General features: G+C 47.2%; 1 protein-coding gene across 1 annotated transcript in view; it reads right to left on the bottom strand.

Moving 5' to 3' along the window:
- LOC142403620 (scavenger receptor cysteine-rich type 1 protein M130-like) overlaps positions 1–10,464 on the bottom strand; it is a 45,458-nt gene extending 34,994 nt beyond the window's left edge. The window contains exon 1 of the mRNA XM_075489858.1: positions 10,303–10,464. Coding sequence (XP_075345973.1) covers positions 10,303–10,464 — 162 coding nt within the window. The remainder of the gene's footprint in view (positions 1–10,302) is intronic.
- Between the last annotated feature and the right edge of the window lie 1,695 nt (positions 10,465–12,159).

The following is a 12,159-nucleotide window of genomic DNA, read 5'->3' on the forward strand; positions in this document are numbered from 1 at the left end:
TAATGGTGATGGAGGCCAGGAGTGAGCTGTTCAGATGCAAATGTCTGGTGACATTTGAGGGGCCAGAGGTGGTCGAAGATATGTGCGGGTACTAGAGACAGATCGAAGATATGTGCAGGTAGCAGAGACAGATTGAAGATATGTGCAGGCAGATGTAGAGACAGGACACCGCCTGAGGGCATCTTCTTGGAGGCTCTTGGGAGTTTCCTGTGGCCAACTGAAATGACAGCTGATGCCCAAATTAAGGGCAACTGAACCTGTCCCCACTCATTATGTTCAGGGTGGCCTATATCCATATGATGGAATGAAGTCATATGCCACATAAGAGCCCAGTCTCACTCTTCCTTCTTCTCCATCTGTTGGATTTACTAGGTCTCCACTCACTGGATTGGCAGTTGCCTCATGTTCATCCCCACATTGCCTTTCAGAATTCAGGGTATCTACTCACTTTAATGTTCCAATCCAGGCCCACAGAGCTCCCTGAGATGCCAGGGCTGGCAGGGACAGCACAGGACCTGCAGGAAAGCAATTCCCACTCAGGGCGGGTGCGTGACAGACACCCCTGACAGCATTGCAGGGAGTGCGATTGATGCCTGTGTGCCAGGGACTGTTGCCATCAGTCAGAGGCATCGGTCATCAGATGCCATCAGAGAAGCAAGGTCTGTGCCTTCTCTGGCACAACAGCTGCATGCATTGCCTGAACACAAAGCACCCCACACCGGGGTCTTTACTCACTCCCTTGAGGATTCCATCAAGGAACAGACCAATGATTTTAACAGTGTGCCTGCATACATCTTGTCTTCAAGGACAGCATAATCCAAGCACAGACATGCTTCCTATCAAAACTTAGTTGAAACTCAAAACGGCATTCAAGGGCATTAAGATGAGCTGTTGCTACCTCAGGAACAGCTAAAGAAGAGTCAGAAATACTGTGAGACCACTCTACATTTGGTAAGAGTAGGTGTAGATAGATGTGAGCTACTGTCGTGGTTTAGCCCCAGCCGGCAACTGAGCACCACGCAGCCGCTCGCTCACTCCCCCTCGGTGGGATGGGGGAGAGAATCAGAAGAGCAAAAGTAAGAAAACTTGAGGGTTGAGATAAAAACAGTTTAATAGGTAAAGCAAAAGCCATGCACGCAAGCAAAACAAAGCAAGGAATTCATTCACTACTTCCCATGGTCAGGCAGGTGTTCAGCCATCTCCAAGGAAGCAGGGCTCCATCACGCGTAATGGTTACTTGGGAAGACAAACGCCATCACTCCAAATGTCCCCCCCTTTCTTCTTCTTCCCCAGCTTTATATACTGAGCATGACGTCATGTGGTATGGAATAGCCCTTTGGTCAGTCTGGATCAACTATCCTGGCTGTGTCCCCTCCCAGCTTCTTCTGCACCTGGCAGAGCACAAGAAGCTGAAAAGTCCTTGACTAGTACAGCAACAACTAAAACATCTCTGTATTATCAACACTGTCTTCAGCACAAATCCAAAACATAGCCCCATACCAGCCGCTACGAAGAAAATTAACTCTGTCTCAGCTGAAACCAGGACAGCTACTCTACGTCCTCTTTGCCTCAGTTCCCACCAGCGAGGTCTCCCAGGCCTTTCTGCTTTGAGGCAGAACTCTGGAGGAGAACAACCAGCAGTGGATGGGGATCAAGCCAGGGGTTACTTGAGCAAACTCCACCCTTACCACTCCATGGCACTGGAGGGGCTGCATCCAAGGGTGCTGAGAGAATGTTTTTCACCACTGGTTCATTATAAGTGGAGTAAGAAAGGCACTCAGACTCTGTGAGGTATCATTTAAAATGCTGTTCATCAGCGCTAACACTATAAAGAGAGAATCATGCAGATAATCTCAGGTCCCTTTTAGATGGTGGGACCCCAGGTGGTGTAGCATTGAACAGGCCTCTGACCCACCCGCAGCATGCCATGTGGACCCCACCCATAGAAGACATTCCCCTGTTTGGATCATTCAAGCTGCTGTAGGAATTTCTTACCAAAAAAGAACTCTTCTCATCATCTCTCCAGTCTAACAGAAATGATGTTCTCATGAGAACTTCTTGCTGCCTTGTTAGATACTATATGAATAAATACTATAATAAATAAATAGTATATTGATAATTTATGACTTTCAGACCCAGAGTAACTAGATAGTGAAGTATTGTTATTTGCTATGTATTAGCTTGTATGTTTTGGGTGGTTGGAGTTGTTTTATTTGTTTTATCATGTACACACATCAGTGTTAGTAAAATCACAATGGGGTGAAGCATGAGATTAAAAACTCCCGTTGCTGTTGGTGACCATCCCAGAAGAGTTTCCCACCAATGGTGTTCCCCATCCTTCTTCATTCTTTCCAAGACATGGCGTATATCTTCTGTGTCATGATGAGCGGTGATCAGAGGTTTGTGTCCATTGTTTTACATGCATTCTAGCAGTTGACACAGGTGATCATGTTGTGGTATTTTCTTCACCACTGTAAGATGCATTCCGATGCGGGTAGGCAATAAATCTTGACTCAATGTATAATTAGATCATAACAGTTGATAAGATGTAACAGGAGCTGAATAACTGAAGTCACATCCCATCATTTTTGAAAAGTTACAAACACAAATATGTGAGCGATTGCTTGTATCTACAGTCATGTTATCTAGGAATATAAAATCACAAAGGGTTCTCATAGAAACACTATTGATGGGGTAAGATGATTTACTCATAGTCATATTTACGTACCGACCACAGATTCTAGTTTCTGCAGTGGGTGCATTGCACAGTAGCCCTCGGCTATTGTGTTGTTATCTGTCTCCTGAATTCACTTTGAGTCGGATGCAGCCATCATGTGCAGCTGCATCCATTATGACCACCAGTGCTAGTTATCACTGGAGCAGGGGTACAGGAGATAAAGGTTGGGGGCGGGGGAAGCAGGGTAGGCCAAAGCATCTCAGTGGAGACAAGTGATTGCTCTGCCTTGAGTAGAAAAGGAAGCCGGGACAATTGCACCCAAGCTGTCCAGTGCTGGGGGAGAGGAATGAATAGGTGTGGGTACTGCAGAAGCTACAAAGGACGTGCTCCTATAACCCAGATATGGTGGGATTAATGCAGATTTGGCTATTCAAAAGAGAGTATTTTATTCACTTTGTCTCTTTGCTTCCCTCTGTGAATTGAGGCAACTTGTGACTTCAGCATGGGACTTGCTGTGTGCCAAGACTGAATATGGACAAACAGAGTCGGAAGCAGGGAGTGCTTTTGGGTTTCTTGGGATCTGTGCTTGACACAAAAATGTGTTTTCTATAAGTCTAAGGCTATCCACTGTGGAGAGTGGACTGCAGAGGAAGTACTGTGCACTTAATAGAGAGCAGAGGAGTGCCTTTTATTTTATTATTGCACCATGCCTTCCTTTGGTTTTGTTTTTTGGCAATTAAGAAACATCCTTCTGTGTCTGGGTGCAGCTCGTTCCCCAAGCAAAGCAGGTGGAAACTGGTGCCAATGGGCTGAAACATGCAGCTACAGACTGTAGTGGAGAAAGCTCAGATGTGAACAAAGGTGCTGTAAATCCCAGGTGCCTGATGAGAGACATGTGGGGTTGGAGGGAGGGACAAAGGTTGCCCATAGAGTGTCTGCCACACAGGGCCTTGCCTTCTCTACGTATTCAGTCTTGAATATGTTCGGTTTCAATATCATTTGGAGATTGCTGATAGCCCTTAATGTGTCAGCAGACAAATGAAAAAAGGGGAAGAAAAAGAAATCCTTTCTTATTGTTTTTGACTATTGAAATCTTTTCACTTCTGAAATCTCTCTAATTAACCACATAAGAACTGGGGAATTAAGAAAATTATGCCCAGACACTTGGCTTCTTAGGGCATTTTGCATGTGAATGAGCCCTGTGGTGCCAAGTTCCTGAACTGCAGATACTGAAAGTGGAATGAACTGGCCTCTAGAGAAGTAAAAGTCACCAATAAACCTCCAAGTTTCTGAGGGTGTTAGTGGTCCCCGCTGAGAGCCATCCCTGAAGAGACCATGGAGGGAATGAGCAGACAAATCTCCTGCTGTTGCCCCCATAATCCAAGGGGAAATCGTTAGCGACCTGCTACACCACTGAGACACACACAAATCTATGGGGCTGGGTGTGATCTACGCAAGGGTACTAAGGGAGATTGTGGAAGTGCTCACCAAGCCACTTTCAATCCTTTCTCAGCAGTCCTGGCTAAGCGGGAAGGTGCCAGTTGACTGTAGGTTAGCAGGTGATCAGGCCCAGTCAGCATGGGTTTATGAAAGGCAGGTCCTGCTTGACTAACCTGATCTCCTTCTATGACAAGACGACCCGCTCAGTGGATGAGGGAAAGTGTTGCATCAAGAGCTACTGTCGCGTAGGGGTCTGAGGAGTGGCTGGGCGGGGGGAACCCTCCCGTTGAGTCAGGAGGTTCAGACAGGACCCCCTTGCTTTCTAAACTCCTTCTCAGAGAGGAGTCAAGGTGCAGCTAAGTCCAGCCTTAGTCTCAGACTCCGTCAACGGTTTATTTTCTAAGGACTGTATATGCAGCCAGTCATCAGAGTTAAGGCAACAGCGTTAATTTAAACGTGCTGCACCCCCAGTCTAGTCGTGTTGCATGAACTATGATGGCTAGATTAATGAAGAATGCAGTTTATTAGAGCAACAGATACACAGATTCTTTGGATTACCGGTGATAAATTCACTGTCTGCAAAGCACGTGCAAATACCAAGAGTATGAGTAACACTGATGGATACAAACGTGATAAAAGATAATAAAGCAACTGTACAGAGATTTCTAAGTTTCCCGGGGAGGCACTTGGTATAACCAAGTGTTCGAATCTTACCCAAAGGCGTCCCGATGGGGGGAAGAGAGGCTCAGTCCATCGACTGATCCCAGAGGTCAGAGTAGTACGTGATGGTGTCTTTCCTAACTTTCTCTTTCTCTTAAGCCATTTTATACTAGCTTTCACCTTTCAGGTGGAGCTTGAGTGACTCTAGTCATACCTTTCTTTAGGATTGGTGTAAAGTTTTCTCGCTTTGCTTTTAAAGGTATAGGCTTTGAAAAATTCAAAGCGCAAGCTCAGTGAGGGGTGGTTGCACCTGGAGGTGGGTAGCTTTTGGGATGGAGGTGTGTTTTGGTATTATAATGACGTTATAATGAGCAAAGTTCATCAAAGGACAGCATTTTGTCAGAAACATGACAGAGTGTTGGCCCAGGGTAGCAAATGTGAAGCTTACTGATCGCACACAATACCTTTGAGTTCCCATGTAATTGCAGAGCCTGGCTGCGGCACCTCCACACCGCTCCACCCTCCGAACAGTACCTTCTTAGAGTCAGTACACCAAGTTCCCCTGGCACCACCAATGTCTAAGGTTACAGGCCTAGGGAACTTTCATGGAATGGATTCCTTGCGTGTCAGCCGCATTCCACCCGGGAAGCTTCTTCAGTGCTGTACCTTACCTAAAAGTGTGAATATAAGTTTAATTTCTAAGTCACCTCCAGCAATTATCCCACATAATCCACCCCATGACTGTAGTCGCTCAAGCTTCACAATATTTGGAATGCCTCGGGTGTGTCATATACGTTCCCATGGTGAGGATTATTGAGTACGTATACATCTTGTGGGGATATTTGATGAGACAAATGCTTCGCCATAGTCCAAAGTCTAACATACAGCCCGATGGTTAGAATGAAGCATAACACAGTGAGCACTAGCAGAACAACAACTGGATGAAGCATCTTATTGAGAATTCCAGTTGTGGTTGGCGACCATCCTAGCAAAGTGTCCCACCAATAGAGTCCTCCATCGTGCTTCACTCCTAAGATGCAATATATCTCTTCCACATCATGGTGGACGGTGACTAATGTCTTATGTCCATTATTCCGGATGCGTTCCAGCAGTTGATTCAGGTCATCGTTGTGAGAGACTGAAGGAGTTAATGTCTCAAACATTGTGGCGACTTGAGGCGCTATTTGCATGGTGACGGCAGGTCGGTGAGCACGGGGTGGGGGAGAGCAAGAGCGGGCCATGGAGAGTGCGTTGGAGGATGCGCGGTTCCAGGTTCTGCCAAACCTGACCATGTATGGCCAGCGGTCACACAGAGTTTATCTGAGGAAGGGGCTTGCAACAGCCCCAAAGACCCCTCATGACCACCCCCCTCCCCCAGCGCCTGCGCAGAAGATTGAGAACTTTCTAGAACAATAACCATGTAAGTCCTGAAGGGGCATACCTGGAGGAGGGATTAGCCAATAAAAGGCTTGGCCCCCCCCAGGGAAGCGCGCACACGCCCACCACTGGAGGATTGCCACGTCTGTCATCGTCATCGCGGGATCCAAGGGTGGTGATACTTTTTCTTTCTCTTTTCTCCTCTCTTCTTCTTTCCTTTTCTTGCTTCTCTTCTCTTTTCCTCTGCTTTTCCAATATATATATGCAAGTTTGGGATCGGGAAGCCTGGAAAATAGCTCCTTTGCCAAATCGCCTTTGTTCGTTCGTTAAACTTGTCAGGTCGTTAAGTTTGTCCGTTTGTGGAATTCGCCAGTTAATAAAGTTGCTGGCCAGCCTGTTCCTCTGGGTCATTGTCGTGACTCTGCCGACCACGCGGCTCTGCCGAGCAGAGATCGGCTTTTGTCAGTACTCAAACAGTCGGGGAATCGAAAAGATTCACCCCTCTTGCAACCCACCGAGTGGGACGAGACAATCGTGTTGCAGTAGTTTTCTCACCAATGTCAGGTTCATTCCAATAGGGGCAGGTAATAAGTCTTGATACAGTGTATAGTTAGCCTGCAGCAGTTGGTGAGTTGTGACAGGAGCCTAATAGTTGAAGTCACATCCCATAATTTTGGTAAAATTACAAACACAAATATTTGAGTGATTACTTATATCTACAGTAATGTTATCTACGAATACAAAATCACAAAAGGTTCTCATGCAAATGCGTCCTTTCCCAATATATACAAGTCCAGTTTCAGGGGCTTCATCTGGTTATATTTCAAAATGACAAACATTTTGTTCAGTGTCAAGGCAAATGTCTTGGGCTTTGAGGGTGTTAATCTCGCAAATAAATCCTTGTTGTTCCTGTACAAGGCACGCATTCACGTCAATAGTTTGCCATTTGTTCCCATTGTGTTGGGCCCATACTCTGTGTTCTGATGGATAGAGTATAGCTCCGTTGTGATTCAACCCCAACGCAATGATTGGGTATATGGTGTACACCGAAGCATTGCGTATTGTTAAGACAAAAGCTGTGGCTTTGCCGTCAGTAGGGTCATAGGTGAAATCAACGGGATACCACCAGGAATGGAATTCTTTCTCAAATTCAGTTGCATTATCCCAAATTACCTTTAATTGCAGCTACTACAGATTGCATCCACAGTTGAGCTTGGATACAACTAAGAGCGAAAGAAACATTGGTTTGGGTCACACCAAGTGCATCCACAATCAACTGGTGGTCCTTCTCATTTACCTCTCCCCACTGAGGCAATATATCCGATAAGAGCCATTGGTTAGCTCCCAAAGCTGAAAGAGAAGATTGTAAAGGGTGTTTCAGGGCACTCAAGTCATTGGTTACTGTGGCTAATTTCTTAGCAAGTACTTCAGCAGCTATGCTGTTTAAGACTCCCAGTCCTGTTCCTAAGACACCAGTCACATCTCTCTTTGGTTGTTTTGGAGAGATGAGAGTCCGTTTATGCAACCATGCTGACCATCCTGCGTAAGATGTGCTCAGGAATGGTGAAGAGGTAGGTTTAATTGCAGAGAGATTAGTCTGCATTGCTAATTCCACCTGTTTGAGGGAGTATGATGGATTAAACAGCACTTGTTGCTGACCTGTATTTTTAATTATGTAAAGGCCTGTGTTGAAGGTGAAAGGAGTTAGCCTAATGGGAGTCTGAGTCAGTACATTTTCAGACATTTGTGGGGGCAGAGGTTCCTTATCCTTTGCAACTGGCACAGATGTTGCTGTATCAATCCCAAATTCAAATAGTAATTCGGTGCCTCTTTACCCCCAAAGACAGTATACAATTATGGGTTTGGTAAAGGTAAGATTGTACCAGCAATCTGAATTTGGTTTGGTCATTTTGTAACATTCAGCCTTGTAGTTTTTTGGTCTGGAAGAGTCAGTATAGACTGTTTTAATTTCAGTCGGCCTGTGGTAAGTGGACCCATTAGTTACTTGGCTGCTGATCTGTATTGTCTGTCCTGGAATGGCTTCAAGTCTAGCCATCCAAAGAGAGTCATTCCAACTCCATTCATCTCTTGAGTATACTTCGGTTCCATGCATAACCAGAGTGGAGAGACTTAAGTTCCTTCTGTTTTGTAGTGTTCCAATGCTTGCGCTATATCGTGACAATGCATGATTCCAAGGGTAACTCGATCTTGCAGTGTGTCAAATGGACTGGGTGAGGTGAGGTTAGGTCAGGTGGTATAGCTGGATGTCCTGGTTTCGGCTGGGATAGAGTCAACTTTCTTTCTAGTAGCTGGTGTAGTGCTGTGTTTTCGATTTTACTATGAGAATATTATTGATAACACGCTGATGTTTTGGCTGTTGCTAAGCGGTGTTTACACTGGTCAGGGACTTTTCAGCTTCCCATGCTCTGCCAGGTGCACAAGAAACTGGGAGGGGGCACAGCCAGGAGAGTTGATCCAAACTGACCAAAGGGCTATTCCATACCATATAACGTCATGGCCAGTATATAAACTGGGGGGGAGTTGGCCGTGGGGTAGCGGTCACTGCTCGGGGACTGCCTTGGTGTTGGTCGGTGGGTGGTGAGCGGTTGTATCACTTTTTTTTCGTCCCTTATGTTTTGTTCCTCTCTCTCTCTTGTTGTTTTCCTTCTCATTACAATTAATTGTTACTATTACTATTATTTTGTTCCAATTCTTAAACTGTTCTATGTGAACCCATGAGTTTTCTTACTTTTGTTCTTCAGATTCTCTCCCCCATCCCACTGGGGGGGGGGAGTGAGCGAGCAGCTGTGTGGTGTTTAGTTGCCAGCAGGGCCTAAACCATGACACTGTTTGCATGTGCTCAGCTAGCCATTTCCTTCTCCATCTAACAGTCCATCCATCAAACCCATGCCTTTCCAATATAGCAGCAAGAATGTTGTGCGGGACCATATCAAAGGACATACAGAAGCCTAGGTAGATGATATCCGTAGCTCTTGCCTTGTCCACTGATGCAGTTACTCCATGGTAGAAGGCCCCCAGATAAGCCGGGCACATTTGCCCTTTGTGAAGCCTTGTTGGCTGCCTCTAATCACCTCCCTCTCTTCCATAGGTTTTGAGATGTCTTCCAGGAGGATCTGCTCCATGATCTTCTATCTGTACAACACAAACATGGACTTCTGAGCTAGTCATGCAGTGTTGTACTGTGGAGGGATAAACAACCTTTACGAGCAGGACTGAGAGTCCGGTGCTGGAAATGGTGATTGTTATGGGCTGGTCTGGGACGGTTGCCTTGGGGCAGCTTCCCTGGGGTGTACAGTGAGCATGGGCACAGACCAGAGCCTGTTCTGCTGGTCCTGCCTCTCTCCCCCAGGAGGTCTGGCTGTGCAAGGACACTGCCGCATGCTCCCACCCTGAATACTCAAACAATTTAGCTGTTCAATCGTGTTTTCCTCTTGAGGGCACTTTCCTGGGCTTGTTCTTGAGAGAAGCTTTGGAAGAAAAAGTCAGCTTTCAGGCACTGCCATCAGGAGATCCCCTTGGGTGATGGAAACTCTGTTATGGAGGTCAGCTCTGCCAAGGAAGTGCCCATTGCCTGTCACTGCGTGCAATCACAGGACTGCCACCCAAAAGGACTGTGACCAAGCTGCAAGAGCAAGCCTTCCTTACCTCCACACAGGGGCTCAGAAAGAGAGTGTGGAATGTAAAAGAGAACAGCTGCAGAAAGAGCAAGCACTGGTGCTCCCTGGCAGTGCTGCTGGGCCAGGACTCTTTTGCCCTCCACCTCTGCATGCAGGCTCTGCCACTGCAGCACCAGAAAAAGTCTCAGAAAAAGGATCTCAGCTGAAGAAGTTGCTGCAGGGTTCTTTAGTTTTTTAAAAAAGCACAGAGAACATGGCTCTTATTTCAAGTCTTTTCAACAGTCTCTTGGTAACACTACAAAGGTAGATACAGAATTAAAAATGGCATGAATAAAGACATTTCTTTGTGCACATTATCACATGTAAAACAGAGCAAAAACCCCTCCACCACCACCACCAAAACCTCCAGAAGACAGGCTGAGCCTGTAATGACATCCATTATGAGTGATACGCTCCAAAAAAGGACAGTTTATTGCTTTAGAAAAAACATCCCATCATCAGTTTCCAAACTGCATCCTTGAGCTCCTTGTCTCTGAAGCTGTAGATGAGGAGATTCACTGCTGGAGGCACCACCGAATACAGAACTGCCACCACCACATTGAGGGATAGGGAGGAGATAAAGGGTGGTTTCAGGTAGGCAACCATGGCAGTGCTTAGAATGAGGGAGACCATGGCCAGGTGAGGGAGGCTCATGGAAAAGGCCTTGTGCTGTCCCTGCTCAGAGGGGATCCTCAGCACAGCCCTGAAGATCTGCACATAGGACAGCACAATGAAAACAAAACAGCCAAGTGCTACTAAGAGACTAACCACAATAAGCCCAACTTCCCGGAGGTAAGCATCTGAGCAGGAAAGCTTGAGGATCTGGGGGATTTCACAGAAGAACTGCTCTAGGGCATTGCCTTGGCAGAGAGGTATGAAAAATGTATTGGCAGTGTGCAGCAGAGCATAGAGGAAACCACTGCCCCAGGCAGCTGCTGCCATGTGGACACAAGCTCTGCTCCCCACGAGGGTCCCGTAGTGCAGGGGTTTGCAAATGGCAACATAGCGGTCATTGGACATGATGGTGAGAAGAGAAAACTCTGCTGACATCAAAAAGAGAAACAGATAGACCTGGGCAGCACATGCTGAGTAGGAGATGGCCCTGGTGTCCCATAGGGAATTGGCCATGGCTTTGGGGACAGTGGTGGAAATGGAGGCCAGGTCGAGGAGGGAGAGGGTGAGGAGGAAGAAGTACATGGGGCTGTGGAAGTGGTGGTTACAGACTACAGCAGTGATGATGAGTCCATTGCCCAGGAGGGCAGCCACGTAGATGCCCAGGAAGAGCCAGAAGTGTAGGAGCTGCAGCTCCCGTTTGTCTGTGAATGCCAGGAGGAGGAATTCAGTGATGGAGCTGGCACTGGACATTTGCTGCCTCTGGGCATGGGGACCTGTCCAAGGAGGAAAAGGTGGTGAGACAATAGGCGAGACTTCTCAGAGCAAAATCAAAGCCATTTCTCATAAATCCTCCCCTGCTGCACACCCACCACCCTTTTGTCTTTCTAGGAGACCTTCCTTCAGCTCTCTGGCTGGAGCTCTGGTTGGTGCTGGTTCAGTGTGTGGTGAGGAGCAGGGGCTTTGTGCGCTGGCAGCCGAGGCGTCAGCCCTGCTCTGCAGCAGTGAGTGCATGGGAACGGTGGGGGCAGAAGCCAGTGCTAGTTTTGGACTTTGTCACAGGAAACTGCTCCCAAAACAGAAGAGCTTGTCCGCATCTGCACTGCCAGTGCTAAGCAATGGGGATGGCAGAAGGCAGTTGGAGAGGTTATTTTTATTTTCACAGCTCCCCTCCATCTCCCGTGGGGAGTGTGTTTGGATGTCAGAACCCCTCAGCATTTCTGCTGCACTCAGGGAGAACAGAGGGAGTCCTACAAGGCAAGAGGATTGCCGGTGGTTCAGTGAAGAGTGAGGGGTGCTGGTCTGTCCCTCCGTGTTGTTCCCAGCTGCCCAGTGCTTGCACGTTTCTGAGAGGGAGGGTGATCACACTCCCACGTTATCCTGAAGAGTCACCAGACACTGGTGAGAGCAGAGGTGTCCACTGCAAACCACTAAATGTCTTCCCCTTTCTCAAGGACTTAGCACCCCATTTCTAGCCAAAGGCACACGTGGCTCATTGTGCATCCTGGGAGGCATCTGACAGTTTGGAAGGACACCCCAAGGAGACAGCCAAGTGTGCTAATGATGGCATCTGGTGAAGGGAAACCCAGCTCATTTCCTAGCCTCCCAGACTGCATTGCCCAGAGCTTCACAGGTTAGAGGAAAGCTGGACACCTCATTGCCTTAAACACATGTGAATGGGAGGACCCCCAAGATCAGTGCCTGACTCTGCAGCTG

Source organism: Mycteria americana, unplaced genomic scaffold, assembly GCF_035582795.1.
Source record: "Mycteria americana isolate JAX WOST 10 ecotype Jacksonville Zoo and Gardens unplaced genomic scaffold, USCA_MyAme_1.0 Scaffold_39, whole genome shotgun sequence".
In the NCBI taxonomy this organism is placed as follows: Eukaryota; Metazoa; Chordata; class Aves; order Ciconiiformes; family Ciconiidae; genus Mycteria; species Mycteria americana.